Source organism: Scomber scombrus, chromosome 7 (genome assembly GCF_963691925.1).
Source record: "Scomber scombrus chromosome 7, fScoSco1.1, whole genome shotgun sequence".
In the NCBI taxonomy this organism is placed as follows: Eukaryota; Metazoa; Chordata; class Actinopteri; order Scombriformes; family Scombridae; genus Scomber; species Scomber scombrus.
In genome coordinates this window covers 19,389,330-19,410,680 of record NC_084976.1, presented here as the reverse complement: position 1 = coordinate 19,410,680, position 21,351 = coordinate 19,389,330, and the positions used below count along the sequence as shown (strand labels likewise).

The window sequence follows — 21,351 nt, the reverse complement described above, 5'->3', positions numbered from 1 at the left end:
TTTGCCATGACAATTCCCCTGATAGGATAGCCGCGCCAGAGTCACGCTTGTGGGAACGCGCCAGAGAGAATGAATGGGAGAGACAGAATGATGGAGAAGAGAGAAAGAAGAGAGGAGGTGGAGGAGGTCATGTGGAAACTTGAAAGTGGTCCTGTTATAGGAGAGTAAATATTAACAGTAATAGGTCGGACCTTTGGTTTTCCCTTTGAACGTAATCTCCGGTTTTGTTTACCCAAGCCCTGCTGGAATTCCCTAGAGGAAATGAGGGTGCTACATAAAAATGATGAATTTATTACTACTCCTTCTCCCATAATCCTTTTTACCATCGGAGCAGCGTTGCGTCATGGCCAACATTTTCACTGTTTACATATGACACTCTGAGGTAAGCAGAACATGAGACTTAACCCTAAAATCCACAAAACTACTTTATCATCCACCTGGACATGGAAATTAACGTGGCAATAAACATTTATGGGAAACCCAACCATATACAAATGAACTGATTTGGTATTTGTTCTCATAATCACACTACAACCTAATCACTTAAGTCAACAATGAACAAAAATCCCCAACATAAAAAAAAATCTAGTCTTGCTCAAGCTCTTCCTTGTCATTATGATAAAGTAAACCACTGATAATCCTTTTGCATTGGTTTAAAGCTGCATTTTTAAAGTCATTTTGGCAAATAGTCTCAGGAACTGAGTGGATTAACAACCTGGCAAAAGGTCAGCGAAGAGTGTGAGGCATTCAAGTGATTTGACGCCTCCGTAATAATGTGTGAATACATGCCATGGCGCACAGGAAACCTAGTGTAAAGCATGACTGAATTAAGTGAAGCTTGTGTGAGTAAAGTTTGTCTGGCAGTGAGGCCTGGCAGGGCCCTGTCACAGGTTCCCCTGATGTCTTTGAGGTCGTAGTCTGAGTGTCTCACTCTGTTTCTCCTCCTATGGTGGTTTACACAGATTGGTGATGTAATGGGTAGCATATGAAGGCCACACACAAACACACACACACACACACACACACACGCACACACACACACGCACACACAAACACTGATGCTCATGCACGTTATACAGACACTGCACTTATACCACCACATACCCATAATTACACACATATACTGTACGCACACCCATTTACACAAACCCTGGATTCCCCCTTTTCCAACAGGCATGCGCCAGTGTGTGCTCGCTCTCACACACACAAAAACAAAAGTCTAAACAAAGATACACAACTCTTTTATTTTTTAATTTTTGTGCACTGACATCTATGCATGTGCGCACACACTCCCACACACACACGCACACACACACATGTAAAGGGCACCCTGCTGGTGTCATAGTGTGTGAGTGATCAGCGCCGGCGGATGGCCTAACAGAAGCCTGTGTGCCTCAGAACCACCCAGGAGACCCCCATCATGAGAGGCAGCCCAGAGAGGGAATGAGGGAGAGTGACTAACTTCACTCTTTCTTTTCTTCTCTCCCCAGCTGTGTCTTCAAACGGCCCTTTGATGTGGGAAATTAAAAAGAGCGAGTGTGTCAATATCTCCCTACGTACAACCGCATTCATCTATTTCCTCCCCTTCTTCTCTTGCCCTCCTCCTTTCACTTCTTTTCTTCTCTACTGTTGACCTGAGAAAACAGTACATGACCCTTTTTCACCGCCACCCACTCGCTGCCACCAGGCCCTCATCATTTGGAGGGTGTTTGTTTGTCTGTGTAGGCCCACCACTGGACTGGCAACTCTGTGTGTATGAGTGTGTGATTGTGCGCATACAAGGCCCACCACTAATTATTTTCTAACCACACCATGAGTGTATGTCTGTGAATGAGGGTCTCCTAATCTCACACCCAGACTTAAAATCGCTTTCTTCCTTTTCCCTCCCTCTCTCTCCCTTTGTGTGTATGTGTGCGTGTCTGTGACTCCCTTGCGATATACAGTATTCGTACAGTATGATGCATAAACTGTCCGCTGACTGGAAACTCATTTTTTGCCCTTTGCAACAGTGGGCCACGCTTTACTGCACCCTACTGAGTGTTTCCAGGCTGCCCCACTCTATGTGCGCGTGTGTGTGTCTCAAAGAGAGAGCGGCAACTTACAGATAGTGTGAGACATCATGTTTGTGTGTGCAGGCTGCATGTTTTTTGGTTTGTCAGATGTTTTTCTTTGACAGTGTGTGTGTGTGTGTGTGTGTGTGTGTGTGTGTGTGTGTGTGTGTGTGTGTGTGTGTGTGTGTGTGTGTGTGTGTGTGTGTGTGTGTGTGTGTGTGTGTGCATCCATGTGCATGTTTCCCCATTGACCCCATCAACCACCCTGCAACCCCTCCGGCATGTGTCCGTCCTACAGTGTGTGTGTGTGTGTGTGTCCGCTCACTGTTTCTATGCAACACTTTCAGAGGCCCCTTCTGGTCTGGACAACACCTCTCTCCTACCCCTATCCGTCTCTCACTCTTTCCTTCACCCTGGAGAGGGAGAGAAGGAGTGAAAAAAAAGGAAGGAGGTGGGTGGGGGGGCAGTGGAAATAACAGGCTGCTGTCTCAGGAGGGGCTCAGAAAAAAAAGAGCAAGGGGTGAGAAAAGGAGGGAGAAAAAGGTGTTTGCCGTGTGTATTAAGTATAATATAGGGAATGCCCTTGTGTGTAGCCTACAAGAGCCCATAAATTGAATAACATAAGCGAGAACACACTTTCGGTGACATTTCACCCTTTGAGTACAGCACAACACACACCACTCTGCACAAGAAAGAAAGAAAAAAAGAAAGGACACAGGCTCTAAAAGAGACATGGTTACATGAGATGTGCTGATATACATGAAAACAATGGGCTTTTTAAAACGTCTGCAGTGATAGAGGGAGAGAGAGGGGGGAAGAGATTTGGAGATGGGGAGATAAAAAGAGGTAGATGGGGACTGATTGGCGCAGGTAGCGGGATGCGACGGAGGAAGTGCTGGAGATAGGGACAGGACAGGACGAGAGAAAGTGATAGAGGAAAGAAAAAAAGAAAAAACAACGGAACATTTTTCCAAGTTGCAAAGGGAGACAGGCAGAAGGGAGGGGAGGAGGAAAGGGAGAGAGGAGGGAGAGACGAGTTGGACGAGCGTGTGTGTTTTTATGAATGAAGTGAGTCACTGCCGATGTGTCATAGGCTTTATAAAGGAAGTTTTAAACAAGCCTAAACAGTTCAGTGCGCGCAAAAATTGGACTTACCATACTCGCATCCCTCTCTCTGCACTTCTGTTGCCTCTCTCTCTATCCAAGTTCAATTTATTTATTAATTTCCTATTTATTTATTTATCCACGTTTGTTGGCTGGTTCCCTTGGATCCGAACCAATATGAAATGTAAGTGATTGTACGGGTGTGTTTTCATTCAAAAAGTTTTTTTTAATTAACATTTCTTTTTCATGTTTGTCTTATTTTTAAACGCCAATATTTTTAAATTGTGGACAAAGTTTCTGTGACTGTTGCTGCTTTTTATCGTTCCTATACAGACTCAATTTTATTATTTTCTCACTTTAAATTCTAAACAATTGCCTTACTTTATGACATGGAAAATGTTATTCTATGTTGATCCTTCAGCTGTTAAAAGTTAGACTATAGGGCAGGCAGCTTAGATGCTCCTGCAGTGTTATTTTGGCTGTGATTCTTGTGGTTCACCTGTAATTATCAAGCATTCATCATTTCAACAGCACTGCGGTTCCCTTTTAATACTTTTAGTCTACCTTGTATTTGAACTTGAAAGGAAAAGAATGAATGAGCTTACTGTTAGAGAGTTGACTTGGCTTGGTCTATATAATTTATACCACCAACTCACGTCCCTATCCAGTTGCAGGTGTGACAATCAGCAGCATTCATTGCGTTGCTTAGGGTAAAGGAGTGATGGTGATATTCACTGTCAAAGCCATGGCTTGTAATGATTTAATGATTTGCATTCAGCCTGTGAAAACATGACTCTGACACTGAAGCTCTACAGGATTTCTCTGCCAAGTCTGGAGCTATTGTTTATATTATGGTGCAATATCTTCCCCAGGAGTTGACAGCCGTGGCCTGAGGTCATTATCATTATGGCGAGATGACAGCGCCTCTCCACTAATTGCTTCCGTTTTGTTCTGCCCCTACAGTGCTGCTCGACTCCTCCTCATCTCTCCTCTTCTCGCTGTTATTGGCTCAGCTGCCTGTATTCACGTCTGCCTCTCCAGTCCCTCAGCGGCGGCCCACTGACATGGATAAACTGTCCAATCAGACCAAAAATCTAATGAAGCTCACTCAAGAACTGCTGGTAAGTGAACATGTCGTCATTCTGATTAGGAGTCTCAGCTACGGATTGGTGGAGAGGCTAATGAGAGTATGGCTGCCCTTTGCTAATTGAATTGTTAGTGTGAAGGTGGAAGAGGATGCAGGTCATTAACGCACCAGAGCCTGCCTTGATTGATCGTTGCCTAATTGTATTTTGGTGTTGATGTTACCTCTCGGTTTAGGTAACGTCACTCTTCAAACTTTCTGCATCATGCACAGCTATGTAAAAGTTGTTGGGCTGAACTAAACCAGGTTTTCTCAAGACTCTAGTCTGACTTAAAGGGAAACTTCAGTATGTTCCAACCTGGACCCTATTTTCCCATCATTTTGTGCCTAAATGACTAATAGGGACACCAGTTTTTTTTTTTTAAAAGGGTCCAGTATTAAGCATGAGCACTTAAGCTGCCAGCCACAAAACAGGCTGCAATGTTATCCTTTGGGGCAATTGCCCTCCATCAATGTTTTGTGGACCCACAAAAAGTGCCGTTGACATTTACAGGCTCAGATTGTTATTATATTATAAATGTCTGACAACATTATGCTAAGACACTAAGATGAGAAATAAAATGTTTCTCTTAACCTTTGGCTTGATCAAAGTCATGTGCCCTGGTAACAGACGTAAATATGTAATTTCAATGCCTTTAATGTTTCATACAAAATATATAAATACGGAACTATACAGTAAGGGTGGAGCCAAATCTGAATAAGGTATTTGGAAAAGCACAAACAGTGGGTTTTTACAAGAACTTATTTTGTAAATTATCTAATGTACTGTTCACTCTATGTGTATTACTTCCCAAGTGTTAACATAGATAAACAGCGAGCCAAACTCCGTTTCAAGAGCCAGGAAGTGAGCATGCTTGCTCCTTTAATTACTTCAAACATAACAGATAAGTCAGGATGACAGTATTCAATTTGAGTGAAACTAGAAAAGAAAGATTCAAAAATGACTTAATGGACTGCTATGTAAGCAACAGGTAAATATTAACTACTTAATGTTAACATTGTAACCCACTAGGTATACAACAGGTAAGTATGAAGACCAACATTAATGTAATAGACTAGGAAGCTAGGTAATTAGCAGGTAAGTATATGATGGTACTTATAGGTTATAACATTAAGCTACAACTTTCAAAAAAACACAAAACACACAAAAGATAACTTTGAACTAGCCATGAGATGATATACATATGCCACCATGTCTTCTCTCATCTGTGCAACAATACAAACGTTTCGTCAGCTTAGGTGTCTTTTTTAGCATGTAAAACATATTCAGGGCAGAACGTTTAAAATTATATGTAGCACAGGTCAGGTTAAATCAGTCTCTGTTCTGCTGTATGTTGCTGTGTCATGAATATATAAACAGCTGCAGGTGAGTGTCTCATGTGGAGCTGAACTTTGGCTAATTGGTCAGTGTAGTTGCCTGTGTTTTGGGAAACAAGGGTTTGAGACCTGTGCTGTGTCTCAAATCACATACCTCTATTAGTATACTTCTGTGTAGTGCACTGTGTACACTCTGTACTTACTTGTACAGTGTGCAAATTTCGAGAGGTTTGTGTTGTCTCAAATCAAACATAGTGGCCATAGCCTATTTAAAACGTCTTTTCAACAGGAAGTCTAGCTCAAGGAGAAGCCTCGTTCCAAAATCTCTTGAGAGTTGAGCTATTGTCTCAATCAGTTATTCAGCCATGACAAGATTGGAGAGAGGAGTGCCTGGAGGAGTTTATGTGTTGAAGTACAGAAAGCATAGCTTAGTGTCATTTATGATTGCTGAATATTTAGATGATTTTAACAACAATTTAACTCTTGCGAGACTTTTCCTTGTGTAAGATTTGGATCAAGCAAAAGGTAAATTCATTTGATTAACTTATTAACGTTTTATTTATCTGTATGGTCCTTTCAATAACAGGATTGAGAACAGGAAAAAAGTGTTGCACACTCTGGCTTCATATGTATTTCTCTTTTATTCAGATGATGATGTTTCGGCCCTCAGGCCATATTTAAAATTCACAATGATAATGTTGACAGACACTTTTAATAACAATCTGTCAGTGGCAAAAACAAGCACTTTTAGAGGGCATACTTTGACGGTGTGCTATTGCCCCATCGGATTACATTGCAACCTGTTTCGTGGCTGCCAGCTCTTACACAATTCTGAACCAATTTCAAAACTATTGTCCCCATTATTTACTTACACACAAAATGATGGGAAAATAGGGTCCAGGTCGAAAAATCCCAAAGTTCCCCTTTAAGCTGCTTTCATTGATGACAGACTGGCTGGAGTCCATGCATAGATCAGGGCAGCAAAAGCCTCAGGGGAGATTTGACCGAGTGATCTCACTTTTAATCCACAGTGGACTGAGAAGGGAGGGGAGGTCTGACTCAGCAACCTTCTGGTCCGCCTGGTCACTTGACTGATGGCACTACCAGAAAGATTGGTGACCATGGAGGCCAGTGATTGGTCATACAAGAATGAGCACCCATTCACAGTGATGGGGTTAGTAGGATAGAGAAACAAAACATACAGGCGAAGGTATTTAAAAAAAATCTCCCATCACGACCATTTTAGAGCTAAATATCAACACTGAACCTGCATCCAAGTGATCCCAAACTACCAAGCATACTATCTGTGAAATTCCAACAAAGTACATATATCTATATGCCTGTTTACACAGAAACATGTTTATGTTCTGTGGCCAGACGGTGGAGTTCACTTGCACATATTGTATGAACAAGTCTGGCTAGAAATCTGATTTTGTTGACAGTCATGGGGGTAGGAACTTGATAACTTACTTTTTGCTCCAGCTGGCAATTGTGTAGCAACACAGTGTTTTAACAGGTGAAAAGAAAGCGGGATCATATCTCTGGATCTTTGGTTACACATGACTGATCTAGATTCTATTTTTGCATTATGCAAATCTCGAAACTCTTTTGTTCAGGGGATAAAATCAAAAATAGCCACATACTCTCTCTAGTCTTGGTCAGTAGATAGTGTTCAGAAAGTGTGAGTGAGTTTGTTGCTTCCAGACTATGTTACAGGTTATCACTGTAGTGGTCTAACCTGGGGTCCAGATGTGAAGAAACCGGCAGTATCAAAGAGTGTTGGGGACAGTATTAGACAGTGTTCAGTAACATGGAAGACTTATTTTTAATTTTTTTCCCTCATTGTGTGGAATTCCACTAAAGAGAGGACAAAGTTAGGAAAGATAAATAGAACGTGAATCCATGGAAAGTCCCTGCAAAAAAAGGAACGAAACTGATGCTTTAAAGAGAGAGAAGTGTGTGATTGTATACACATAGGTCTATATAAGTTTTCAGACGCAAACCGTGTATGTGTGTGAGTCAGTCTGCGTGCATTTTTGCATGCATACTGTATTGCAAATGTATATGTGTGCATGCATTTGTGTGTATGCATTTTTGTGGCCGTGTGTGTGTGCACTGAGGGTTCTGTAAATAGTCATGGTTGTGTAGGTGCGGTGTTTAGTGTTTTGCTTTTGGTCGCCACAGCAAAGTGACTTGATAAAAATCTAAAAGATTTATCACATTCCAGTATTTGCATTCAGGAAGAAAAAGGCTGGATGCTAAGTTCTGTCGGGTGAGGTCATGATCCACGATGGAGAGAGCAAGAAAAGGAGGATAAGAGGGAGAATTAAAGGCTGAGAAAGATGGAGCAAAAACCACAAGAGATGAAGAGATCAGAGGGCCAGCTAGATGACAAGCCAGTGGTGTATGTGTGTGCATGCATGCACATGTGCACGTGATGCTGCATGTGCTTGTGCACCTGGTATGAGTGAGAGGGAGAGAGGGGGAGTGAGAGGAGAGGAGGAAAGCGAGGGATGGAAGAGGACAAAAGCAACAGAGACATAACATTGGACAACAAACATAAGTGAGCTCTTATGAAAGGCTGATGGAGCGACATGAGAGACAATGCAGCACATTCATCACTAAAAACATCAACACAGACAACTGGAAGCAAACAGCACAGCACTTCAAGGAAAACACTGAGTAACAGGTTGAGGAAGTATTTAGCACATACAACCTGTTTACACAATACATTTCTGAGTACTAATCATGCTAATGTTGTTATTTTCCTCTGCTGGTTGGAAATGACGCATGTCACATCAGTCATCTCCATTCAATCCCATTCATTACAGAATCAGGCCTACACCTTTAATACTAAATTGCACAGCTGATGAGAACAGCTGCCTTAGTGAGGCAGAATTCCATAAACCTGCAGTCAGGTTGTTTATCCCCCTCTGCTGGCCAGGATGAGCACTACATCTCCTGTCTGGACGTAGTTTACAACACATCTCTAGCTGGGCAGTGGCACTGCGTCATTCCATCTTTTTATAGCTGTGACCCTGGAGTTTCCCTACAGCCTTGTGTTGTCTGTCCCACTTGGAGCTTTCTTAGTCACTGCATATGTTGTTATCCTCTCTCCCTGCAGAAAACATCCTGTGGGTTCAGGTCATTTGCTCTTATTGTTGACATTTGGGGAGGCTGAATGTGGGTGAACTCACTCTGACCCGATCGACCACACTCTCCTCAGTGAGAGCTACTGTCTCTAAGCACAGAAAACAGTCACCCAATCGAGGTGCTAGACTAATACTTTCCTCATGTTGCCGTGACTTGCCTCAGGATGAGTAAAATTGTGCTGATGTGTGTCTGTGTGTCTTGTTTTCTCTTTCAGAGGGAGCATGCGTTTGACTCAGATGTGGAGCCCCATAGGTTCAGATCTCTGCCAGAAATGAGCAACAGATCAGCCAACGACCTCAACAATCTTGAGGTAATGCTCTAATAATGCATTTGTGTTTGAGTGCGTGCTTGTGAGGGGACAGGGGCTGGTCTGTTTCTCTCTGCAGTTACATCTTGCCACACCCATGCTAAGTCTCTAAAGTATGTCTGTGTTGTTTCCAGCTGAAGCCCACACTCTCCCAGCTGTATGCGGACCTGAAGCTGTATGAGCACCACTTTGAGTGGCTAAACAGGGTTTCAAAGAAGCACCACCACCCTGCACTGCCCAAGTTGGTAGAGATGATCAGAGAGATGAAATCTCTCATCAACATGCTGCACCGTCAGGTAAAGAGCTGAGTTTCCACTCTTGACACTTGTTTTCAATGATTACCTTATATTGGTGTGTGGGAGTTTTAGTGGTTGTTCTAATCTGTCTGCTCATCTCCTCACCTACAGATGCAGAGAGTTGAAGCACCAAGGTTGGCTCCAGCGACCCCCTCCCTCCCCCCTCACCTCCCATATCAGTTTGATGTCCTGCAATCCAGCCACGAGCTTCTCCAGCACTTCAGGCTCTTCTGCGATTGGGCATACAGAGCATTCCTCAGCCTTAAACCCAAAATCTCTGCAGTCCAATGATAATCCATAAACTGAAAGTCTGCAGAGCCAGTGAGCATGCATGGAGTCACCCGTCAGCCAGAGGTGACAGGGACCATGTCACAAGTGTGCACTGTAGTCAAAAGCATTCTGAACGAGGCTCAGACATCAACAAATGACATGCTGAAGAATGTTTCTTTCCATCAGAGCCAAAGAGGATGCGCTATACTGCAGCTATATACATCTATCAGTTTAATATTCAAGAGATTTAAGACTGGCAAACCACCAGTTTACACTAGAGCCTGACCGATTTGGGGTACTTGGGGTGATTCAGATATGGTGTCCTTACATAGTTTGTCCAACAAAGCGCGCTCCGACTCCATTGTTTACAATACTGTCAGCACTGTCTGCAGCATGTGGGGCGGAGTATTAGAGCCAAGCTAACTGTGGTGCGGCTCAAATCAGCAAGAAGAGCCGGCTCTTTCAGCTCCCGAACAGCTCTTCATTAATTAGTATTTCTGGCTTCTATAATTCAGCCAAATTTAGCTTTTTTTTCACCTTGTTACAAAAAAAAAAGCAACTGTCAGACCAACACATGACTACTTTGTCAGTACTGCCAGTAATGAGCAGATTAAAAGGTTTCTGTAGCTCAGCAGACAACAGTGCAGTGGTGGATTGAGTCTGTTCAACGCTATGTTGTGACCTAGCTGACGAGACACAATGCTGGGAAGTAAATAAACAACGTCTCACCAAATGTGTGTAGCAGAATATGGTGTAACACCTCTGCCACTCTTCATCTCTTTACTCGGCATCAGCGACCCACGAGCTGTTTGTGACCGCTAATGTTTTACATGAACGGTGATATATTTACAAAGATGATATTTATTGATAAACAAGAAAAAAGGCATTTCTGATTGGAGTTCAATCAATTAAAATAATGTCTGATACTGCACAGCACTGATCTTTATTTTTCTATGTTAGTCATATCGGTGAACAGTTCACACAGAAAAGATTTATTTCCATTCCAGTTCAAAAATGTACTATATCGGACACCATATCGGTTATTGGTGAATTTTTCCAATCTAAAATCAGTATCGGTATCAGTTTCAAATATCCCATATCTGTCGGGCTCTAATTCAAACGCTACAATGATCATTTCTTAATCTCTCTCCTAGAAGCCTTGTTTGAGACCATGTTATTTATGTATTTATTTATTTATTGATTGTTAGTAATTTATTCAATTTTATTTATTTTAAATCAAAAGTCACTCTCAATCTGTGTTAACAGGAATTTATTTGTCTTGTGTCTCACTGATCCTCAAGGAAAACACAGTAGCACTTCCTAAACCTATAGCTCTGATTATGATTTTTCTTTAAACTAATTTCCTTTTTATGGCATTTGTGTATTTCTTTAGCCAATCATTCTCCCAGTAGATGTAGCACACATTAGGGATAGCCTAGGTTTTCATTACTCTCACTTGCCATAGTGCCATAGTGGCCTTAATTTAAACATTTGTGAATATGTCTAGTAAATACTTTTTTTTTTCTTTTTCTTTTTTTTTGTACTGTACCAGAGGCAGAGTTTCTATTTCCATTGCCTGTTTCTCACATTCTGCATGAGGAGGCATATCTAATGTTGTGGTAAAGTTGTTTGAATGTGCCCTGTTGCTGAGCACTGATGGAGCTGATTAGATTCTTTGCACAAACTTGTTAGGATTAGCCTCTTGGATGAGTGAGATGGCTGATTTTGAAACTGCTTTGGGGTAGAAAAGTTTTTTTGTTTTGTTTTTTCTGTTTGTTTTTTAATTAAACACCCAAAGCCTTAAAATACTATGTATTGTGACACTATGTAAGTAATGTAAATGAGGTTTGTTTCGTTCTTGTCTACAGTATAATGTAGAATACTGATTTTAACACTAAAATTTTTGTTTTTTTTCCTGTTCTAGTATTTGTTACAGTATTGACTATTTATTAAAGTGACAAATGGAACTATTTATTTTGTGCTGAAGGGGGGCAAATCTATCTTTTTGTACTTTTATATCATTTGTATGCGTATTTACTATATAATGCCATCATGTTTAAATTATTGTCGTAACATCAAGATGCCTCTTCCGCACACTGACATTGTGTGAAATATGTGCCTTGGTGAAATAAATGCTAAAGAATGTGCACAATGGATTTTAGTATATCATTTTTGTCAACCTGCAATGTAAACTTTGACAGACAAGCTGAGGGCAGACGTACACAGACACTACATTACCCAGAAGCCTGCGCACCACGGTTAGATTAGAAACGACACATATTAAAAGTCAACATAGCTTCATAAATGCTTTTTGAAGATCTGGAGTGTAAGTAAATTATAGATATGCGCATTTAGTCAAATGTAGACTTTGGAAATATTTTTAAGTGAGGTTTACAAAACGTCAATCTGTCTGTTGGCGCTCCCGGCCAATCATAGTAGCTCGTCTACTGTAGCAAGCAGCCAATCACCGTCGCCGTTCTTAGAAGGCGGCATCGGGTGGAGGACTGCTGTTAGTCTGCGCTGTGTTTATTGTTAAGGTTGTGTGGATTAGCACTGCGGTACCCAGCTCCTTTTCATAATATCAACAATATAGCTTTAAAATGAGTTAAAGGTGGCCGGTGAGTACTGCTTCAGCCTGTATTCATGCAAATCCTTATCGAGCAATTTAACAGAAGCTATTCCGCATTGACGGCTGCTAGATTAGCTTTAAAAGCAGGCCAGTAACTGTTTTTATTGACACTGTAAAAACCGGTGTTTTGTGTAGGTGTGTTGTGTGTTGTGTGTTGGCTTCCTGGGCTGACCGGTTACATTAGGATACACTTATAACGTACATTAACGTGTAACTTAGCAGTAGCCTCTGTGTGTGTGTGTGTGTGTGTGTGTGTGTGTGTGTGTGTGTGTGTGTGTGTGTGTGTGTGTGTGTGTGTGTGTGTGTGTGTGTGTGTGTGTGTGTGTGTGTGTGTCTGTGTGCGTGTGTGTGTTGTCAGTGGGCACCGCACTGCGGGGACGGCCAGAAACGGAATGACGGCCAGGGGAAAGACAGCAGGGAGGGGAGGACGAGCTTCATAGACAGGAAGGAAGGAGGGAGGGAGGCGGAATTTAAAGGGGACATTCTTCACAAGAGTTACCAAGTTATAACACTGTATTTATTTCCATTCGACTTCATGTCAGACTTGGCCTGAGCTATCCACTTGGGATGACAGCTGGTGTTTCCAGTAGTTGTCAGGGAAGGAATTCATCCAAGACATTGAAGCAACAATGAATGAAGGAAAGGTGAAAAAAATAACCATGATACTGCCCCAAAAGTGATCCACACTTGTATCCAAGGAATACCCTCATCTGCCACCAGTTTCCTCTGGTAATGGCTAATTCAGTGGCCACTTTAGTGGTCCAAGCAGAACTTTTACCACCTCAGTCCACCGCCTCCCTCTCTCCGTTCCCATCCCTTCTTGGCTCAGGAGAGGATGGTGAGGACGATAGGGAGACGGGGGAGCTGGTGGATGGAGACAAGGGTGTAGTGGAGGGCGGAGAGGAGGTGGTTCTGGACATGGTGACGTCTTCAGTGTCAGGCCCGGCCCAGCAGCCCGAGCAATCGGACCATCCGTTTCAGTGTTTGGACTGTGGCAAGAGCTTCAGGTGGTCGTCCCGGCTCACCCACCACCAGAGGAGCCACAATAATGAGAGACCCTACCGCTGCAACCTCTGCCCCAAGGCCTTCAAAGGCTCCTCTGCTTTGCTCTACCATCAACGGTATACATATATAATAGTTTTAAAATAACTCGCAACAAAATCTAACACCTGGAATTTAGCTGCTTAGATGTCACACATGTGCAATCATTCAAATGGCAATCAGTTAGCCAAAGGTGTCAAGGTTTGGTCACATTAGTCTGCATTCTCACTCAGTTCCCATAACAAATGAGTTGTCACAATTCCAAAATGGTTAACAGCAACTGTATTACACAGTGTATATGTTAGAAATGTATTGAATGTATGTTGCTGGAATAATTACTTCTCGTCAGAACGTCTGGTCGGAGTGGGTTAAAATGTGAACTCTGACCTGTGAGATTGGAGGAGACACACAGACTTTAATTGTAGGCGTGTCATGTCACACCTTTAATACAATACTGTCCAAGAAAAAATTCTGAAGGAAAGACTGGACCCACATCTGCCTGATTTTACTATTTGTTTAAAAAAAAATTTAAAGCAGTAAAAATATTTACATAATTTATACCCTTCATAAAAATCAAACCTATATTTGGTACCACTGCATTAAATTTACCAAAAGAGAGTGTACCACAATGTATTGCTGTAGTGATTATGTTTCACACATGTAATGATTGTGCATAATTAATTATGCTGTTCCACCTCAATAGTTACTTTTCTGTCACAGGTCTCACTCAGGGGAGAAGCCTTACGAATGTAAGGACTGTGGCAAAGCCTTCAAACGCTCATCTCTACTCCAGGTGGGATTTCAAACCATGTTTTTTTTTTTTTGGTTTGTTTTGCGGTTTTTTGAGTAAAGAAAAATGTCAACATTTGAGAGGAATTTCATATTTTTGTGTCTTTCTCTCCATCCCTAGGTTCATCAGAGTGTCCACACTGGAGTGCGTACCTTTTTGTGCCCCTATTGTCCCCTGACCTTTAAATGGAGTTCTCATTACCAGTATCACCTGCGCCAGCACACTGGAGAGTGCCCATACCCCTGTGACACTTGCCCCAAGGCCTTTAAGAACTCAAGCAGTCTGAGACGACACAAGAATGTCCATCTCGGTCTCAAGCCTTACACCTGCTCGGTGTGTAACAAATCCTTCACTCAGTCTACCAACCTGAGGCAGCACATGAGGATACATACAGGCGAGAGGCCCTACGTCTGCAGTGAGTGTGGTCGTAGCTTCACACACTCATCAAACCTGGCTCTGCACAAGAACTCTCACTCCAACCTCAATGCAGGAGGGAAAGAAGGAAAGAGGGGAGAGGATCCACAGAACAGAAATGATATAGTGGAGGTGGTGGTAGGGGCAGAGGAAGTGACATCGTCCATGTTGACAGACATGGTGGGTTTTGTGAGCCAGGCAGGAACTGATGGAGTAGGGGTGGGGATGGAGGAAGTGTTCCTGTCAACCACCTCATCTGGCCAGAATCCAAACCTTCTCCCCCAGCTCACCCTCACCTCCTCTGGGGAGAATGTTTGTGCGTCCAGGGCCATTGGGACAGAGGTTCACCTGAGCATGGACACCGGGGCCAGTGTGCTGCTGTACAGCTGTGGCAGCTGCAGCCACACCTTTGGCACACGAACAGAGCTAGAGGAGCATCAAGCCATCCACATGGCTCCAGAAGAACACAGGGCCGGTGGGGAAGCAGGGCATGGGGCAGGGATGGAGGTTGGGGATGGGCTGGTGGGAGCCAGCCACCTGCTGGCAGACTTTGAGGAGGTGGTCGAGACGACCACAGTTGCTGAAAGTGGACACACGACAGAGGTGCTTCTCGGACTGACAGAGGGAGCAGATGGAGGCAATGCAGTGAGTGATGAATACACGAAGAGAAGAATAAAACCTTCTCATATTAAATTAAAATACTGCAGTATGAAATGTGTGGATTATATATCTAGCACTAAAAAATCCCTCATCATCAGTTACAAAGTGCAAGAGTTAGATCTGATGGTATGTATTACTTCCTTTGGTTTGTCCTCAGAATGTGGGCACCACCCAGGCCCAGTTTGACCTGCTGCAGAGCTTCACTGAGGTGACTCAGAGCTCTGAGTCCGTTCAGGCAGAGGCCAGAACCACATGGGCAGGGCTGTCGTGTGGCTACTGCAATAAGACCTTCAAGACCAGTGGAGGCCTCAATAGACATGTATCACTGGTAAGAATAATTGTTTTAATTGCTCTATGATTGATACTGTTATGCAAAATTTCAGTGCAGAACTGTATATTGAGTACTAACAATAATATATTGCAGTTTGATTTATCAGTCTTAAAATAATCCTTACCTATTGTGTTCATCCTCTGTTTGTGCAGATGCACTCTCTCTCATCCCAGTCACGTTCCCAGTTCAGCTGCTCCGCCTGTGACCGTTCCTTTCCCCTTCTCTCTTCATTGCTCACCCACCAACACTCACACACCCCTGAGCAACGTCTCCTGGCCGAGGCAGAGGCAGAGATAGTATGTCCTCCTTCCCTTTCCTTGTCTCTCCCGCTTCCATCTTCTCCCAGTCAGGCTGACAAGCAGCAGGAAGGACAAAGGAAGATCCATGTTGACATCATAACTGTCAATGAAGAGCACGAGGAACAGCCGACCAAACCTGCCAAAGCCACCAAAAAGACAGGAGCTAACAAGAGCACTCCTGCTGGAGGTACAGACTTTAAAACAGCAGAACAGACAAAGAACAACAGTTTGGCAGAGATTCATATTTAGAAATCAACTACAGAATTGGAAGCTTGAGTTTGAGCATTTTGCTTAAGCGATTTGGTGTATGATGCATTTCAGCTGCACCTGAAATTCCCATAATACACGGCTTGTCACACTTGATCAAACACCACTTTGTTTAATAACCAAGGAATTTCGTATTGATCTTCCTTGTGTTTCTGTTTCTTGATTATTATTAACTAAAATGATTTATCGCTTTCACAAATCTTTCATACAGAGAGGCCATATCGCTGTTCAGAGTGTGGAAAAGCTTTTAAAGGTTCATCTGGTCTAAAGTACCACATGAGGGATCATACTGGGGAAAGGCCTTACCGTTGCACTGAGTGTGGAAAGAGCTTCAAGAGGTCCTCTCTGCTCTCTATCCACCAGAGGGTAAGGCTCACTCTTCTCAAGGAATTTGCATTCATCACTGTCACTGTAGATCTTTACATTCCTCTAGTTTACAGGAATTGTGACTCTTTAGTATTGTACACACCTTTACAGAATGCAGTCAATCAATAAAAACATATCTTTTCAGTGCAATTACACAATCCATAGTTATTTATCTTGTGGCTAAGTAGCTATTAGAGGGTGGGAATATTTGGGAATGTTGCAGTTTGATTTGATTCTGATTTTTAGTCTAAGGATTCTGAAGTTTCTGAATCATTTCTTGTCTCATTAAATAGAAAAACAGGAAACTAGTTTCAGGGTCTCACTGTAATTCATTGTGTGCCAAACCACAGAGTCCACTACATTGTAAACCTGAATGGCAGTTAAGCCAACTCATCTAAGAAAGCAATAAGACAGCTTTCTCATTTCAAAAGTTGGATACAATAATTTGAGAGTATGTTAGTCTTCTGCCTGTATGAGAATATTAAAAGGAAAGTGTTACTTACTGATCAGCAACACTGGCTAAATATCTTAGTGTTGGAGTAACAGAAAAGAAGTACGCCACTGCGCTGTCACTAACTTTCTGTATACAATAGTGGGGGACATCCTCTTTGCAGCAACACTAGTAGCAGGGAAACCCACCGTTATCCACAACTCTGTACGGCTGCAGGGCTTTTGAAATTTAACAGACCAAGGACTGGGATATTTTCTTAACCCGACCAGAGTTGGCTGAAGTTTTGTTAAGTGAAACAGTGCGTGTTGGTTAGTCGGCTTGTTTGCTAGTGCAGGAGTTCATTGCAGCTGTGCACTAATGTTAGTGGTTGATGGCGTATGAAATATTCACAAAATACTTAACCTTACAAAGCTAATTAGTTAATTATTTATTGTGTCATGCACATGTCATGCCCTTATAAGACACCAAAATACAGTTGTAGTGGTGAAACACAACTAATAATGAACTTGTAAAATCCCAAATTTTTTCAACATGAACTATGAACTAATTTTTTCCACTTACTCCTTTCCTAGGTACACACAGGCGTACGGGCCTTCCAATGCCCTCACTGCCCTCTCACATTCAAATGGAGTTCTCACTACCAGTACCACTTGCGGCAGCACACAGGCGAGAGGCCTTATGTGTGTAAGGAGTGTGGCAAGTCCTTCAAGAACACCAGCTGCCTGCGTAGACACAGTCAGATGCACTCAGGACTGCGGCCACATACCTGCTCCATTTGCTCCAAGTCTTTCTCCCAGACGTCAAACCTCAAACAGGTCTGAATGAACCTGTACTCATTCAGCTGTGATTTCATTCATATCGTATTCCTTTGTGTTTAAAATATGTTACTATACCAATTAATACTACTTTCTCCATTTCTCTTCCTTTACCTCTTTGTTTTTGTTTTTTTGAATTTCTGTTTGCAGCATGAACGCACCCATTCTGGTGAGAGACCCTTTCAGTGCACACATTGCAATAAAAGCTTTACGCACTCCTCCAACCTCCAGCTCCACCTTCGCACACACTCCTCACGCAAGGACTTCAAATGCCCGTACTGCTCGAAAGAGTTCGTCATGCACTCCTACTTGCAGAGGCACATTAGAACCCATGGCAGTGGTGTTCCCCTGCCCTGCCCTGGTGGTGGAGGTAAAGACGGTGTGGCTGTAAAAGCCAGTGTTGGAGGAGTAACCACCACCACAACTCTGCTCAACCCCATCACCCTGGAAGCCTCAGGAAACAGTGGCAGCCTGATTGTGTCCCAACCAGCACTTAATATTCCCCCCAACACCTCCCAGAACTACTTCATGATTCAGACAGCCAGCGGCCTGCAGCTCATTCCTCTAACGTCCCCTCCACCTGCCCCCCCACCTCCTCCGCCACCACCACCACCGTCCCAGCCCCAAAACTTCCTTCTCCTCCAGTGCCCTTCCACCAATGGCAGCCAATCAAGCTTGATTCTCGTCCCTACAGCAAACAACCCTCCACCTGCCCCAGAACCTCAGACTCTCCCTATGCTTCAGACTCTCCAAGCACTCCAGCCTGTCCTAAACCAAACACAGACTCCCATGCCCCAGTTTTCAACTGTGTCACAGCAACAACAGCAAACCAGGATCATAATCACCAACAATAATAACAATGCAAACACTGCTGTTGCCACGCCAACACACACACTCTCAGCCAACTCTCTACTGACCAAGCCCATACTAGGGAAAAGCACACGGACAGCAAGGGGCAGACGGGGACGCAAACCAAAAACTACTCTTCAGAAATCTGTAACAGGTCTTGTTAGTCAGACTACAGGCAGAGATGTATCAGTGACAAACTGTAATGTAACCAATGTCACAGAGAGGCAGAGTATTACTGCTGCTAACACCACCACTGAATCACTACCATCATCTGTATCTACAGCATCCCACTGTCCCCTGTCAGTATCTTGCACTACTGTCTCAAATCTGTCAACTTCCACCACTGTAGCCCCAGCAGTGGATACCTCAGGATCCCCATTATCTGTTACCATGGTTACACCAGCCACCACAGCAGCCACAGCATCAGTTTCTACTCTTGCTACCCATGAAGGGAAACCGCCAACCACTCTGGAGGAAGTAAGGACAGGAGAGTCCATGACAGGGAAACAGTTTGTTTTATGTTTTGATAATGAAGAACAGGCGAAGGAGGGAATGAATATCGGGGAGGGTGGAGAGTCATATGTGTTGCAGTTTGAAGGAGATGCATCAGGAGAGACAGTGGATGGAGGATTGGGTGGGGAGGGAAAATCACTTGTGTTGCAGTTCAAGACCAATGGACAAGGAGAGGGAGAAAAAGGGGGAGATAAAGGAGGGATGATGTCACTTCTGCGTGACTGGGGTGGAGAAAAGCAGGGTGAGAGACAGACAGGAGAGGATGGCAGCCAGAGAGAGTCCTATGTCCTTCATTTCCACACTGAAGCGCAGGACAATAGTGGTCCATCCAGTGCTACCTTCAGCCAAGGGCAAGACAACAGCCTGCAGATTTCCTGCACACCTACCCAAGGTTTGGTGCCCCTTGATGGGCAGGAGGTGGTGTTTGAACTGAGTGGTGGTGGTGAGACCAAGATAGAACAGGAAACCGAGGAGGGTATGCAGATGATAGCCCTGATTGAAGGTGAAGGGGGAATGATGGGAGAAGGAGGGGCAGGTTGCAGTTCTGCAAACGGTAGGATTACTGAGGGTGGAGGAGCCATGGAAAGTATCTTTCAACTAGAAGGAGGAGAGGAAATTGTCATAATCGAGGTCAGCACCAGTAGCTTAAGAGAGGGAAGGATAGAGAGAGGAGTGGAAGGGGAAATCTCACAGACTAGTGAAGTGAAATACGAGAGTGGAACAGCAGAGGCAAAGGAAAAGTCTGTAAAAGAACACAACTCTATGAACAGTTCAGAGGTACAAACATCAACTGAAGATACAGTGAGAAATGGACATATGCCTAACTCTAAAGAGATGCAGTTCTCTAACTAAATGAAATCTGCATGTGTGTTTGAGAAGAAGAAACTGTATGTGTGAATGAATGCCTCACTATTTGTGGGCTCGGTGTGTTAGCACTTTAGTCAGTTTGAGGTCTCCTGGAACTGAGCAAGAACATGCAGTTAGATGAGTACTGTGTTGTAATGCCATGGTGCCACATACTAGAAATGTTATACATTCAAATAGGCTGTACATGGACCTTGGAATATTCCTAAATATATTAGTTTAAATGATACTGTCATTGGCAGTTTGTTTATTAAGTAAATACATTTTTGTGAATACATGTACATGGTCCACTTTCTTCATAGTGTTAATAGTAATAGTAATAATTAAGATAATTATTAATAAATCTGTTAATACCTTTAATTGTTTCCCTTTTTTTGCTTCCTTTAAAGGATAGGTTCACAATTTTGTAACGTCTGCCCTAAAACAACAGTCAGGTCTCCAAATGAACACTGAAATTGTTTTTCTTTCTTTTTTTTTGGCCATGATCATTCCTCTTGTTCATACTGGCAATAAGAAAATCCCTTCAAGATGAACTTATAATGTAAATAATGGGAGACAAAATCCACAAGTCTGCTGTCTTTTTAGTTCAAAAGTCCCTCTGTTTGTTTCTTTAATTCCACTGCAGCTCAACAGGCAAAACACTGTCCAAAGGAAACAAAAGGCTGGGATTTTGTGTTAAACAGACTGTGAATGTGGCACATATCCACCTGATATGACTAGCTGAGATTGCTAAAGCCTCATATACGCTTCAGATAAACTTTTACATGAATTTTTGCACAAAATGACTGTGGACACATTATAGATTTTGTCCTTCATCACTAACATTGAAAGAACATTTGAAGGGGATGATTTATTGTTCAATATTTTCATTTTGTGGACATTTGCATGTTTTGTATTGTCAAAAGCACCTAGTTACAGCTGTACAAGCCTGTCTGTCTCACTCAGCCTCTCTTCAGATTGGATGACATGGCTGTTTTCTGAGTGACACACACCCAGGCCAACCACAGGTAAGAGATTGGAGCCTAGTGTAGGTTGGTAAAACTCACCTGTAAATTGTGATGGACACCGCTGAGGATAGTGTTACCTAACCTTTAGAAGTCTGTGCTATGACAGATTTGCGTCCTGACATCGAACCACTGTGTAGCGTTTCCACCACTGTCTGTCTCTCCTCTGCTCCGTTCTCTGTGTGTAGAGGTGCTAAGCCCTGTCACCGGTCGCCTTTAAAGGGGACCTGTTATGCTTTTCCTCATTTTCAGTCATATATATGTAATGTTACAATGTCAGATGTCTATATTAAACCTGGCCAAGTGTCAAATAATGCAGTAAACGTATGTAGAAGTTATTCCTGTGAGCAAAAAGCTTAGGCTTCAGATTGTTCTAAACGCTCAATTTCAAACAGTTTTTTGTTTTTTTGTTTTAC

At 42.9% G+C, this 21,351-nt stretch overlaps 2 protein-coding genes across 2 annotated transcripts; both read left to right on the top strand.

Annotated features, from left to right (window-relative positions):
• Nucleotides 1-3,332: 3,332 nt before the first annotated feature.
• On the top strand, nucleotides 3,333-9,663 carry il11a (interleukin 11a). The gene is made up of 5 exons (XM_062421893.1): nucleotides 3,333-3,339; nucleotides 4,119-4,276; nucleotides 8,984-9,079; nucleotides 9,211-9,372; nucleotides 9,484-9,663. Exons 1-5 carry the CDS (start codon nucleotides 3,333-3,335, stop codon nucleotides 9,661-9,663), a joined length of 603 nt encoding a protein of 200 aa, XP_062277877.1.
• A 2,487-nt stretch (nucleotides 9,664-12,150) lies between these two features.
• znf628 (zinc finger protein 628) lies at nucleotides 12,151-20,271 on the top strand. Its single transcript, XM_062421746.1, has 9 exons — nucleotides 12,151-12,260; nucleotides 12,814-13,392; nucleotides 14,033-14,105; nucleotides 14,223-15,161; nucleotides 15,334-15,504; nucleotides 15,660-15,993; nucleotides 16,285-16,439; nucleotides 17,463-17,705; nucleotides 17,856-20,271. Exons 2-9 carry the CDS (start codon nucleotides 13,004-13,006, stop codon nucleotides 19,917-19,919), a joined length of 4,368 nt encoding a protein of 1,455 aa, XP_062277730.1. The 5' UTR covers nucleotides 12,151-12,260; nucleotides 12,814-13,003; the 3' UTR covers nucleotides 19,920-20,271.
• Nucleotides 20,272-21,351: the final 1,080 nt, after the last annotated feature.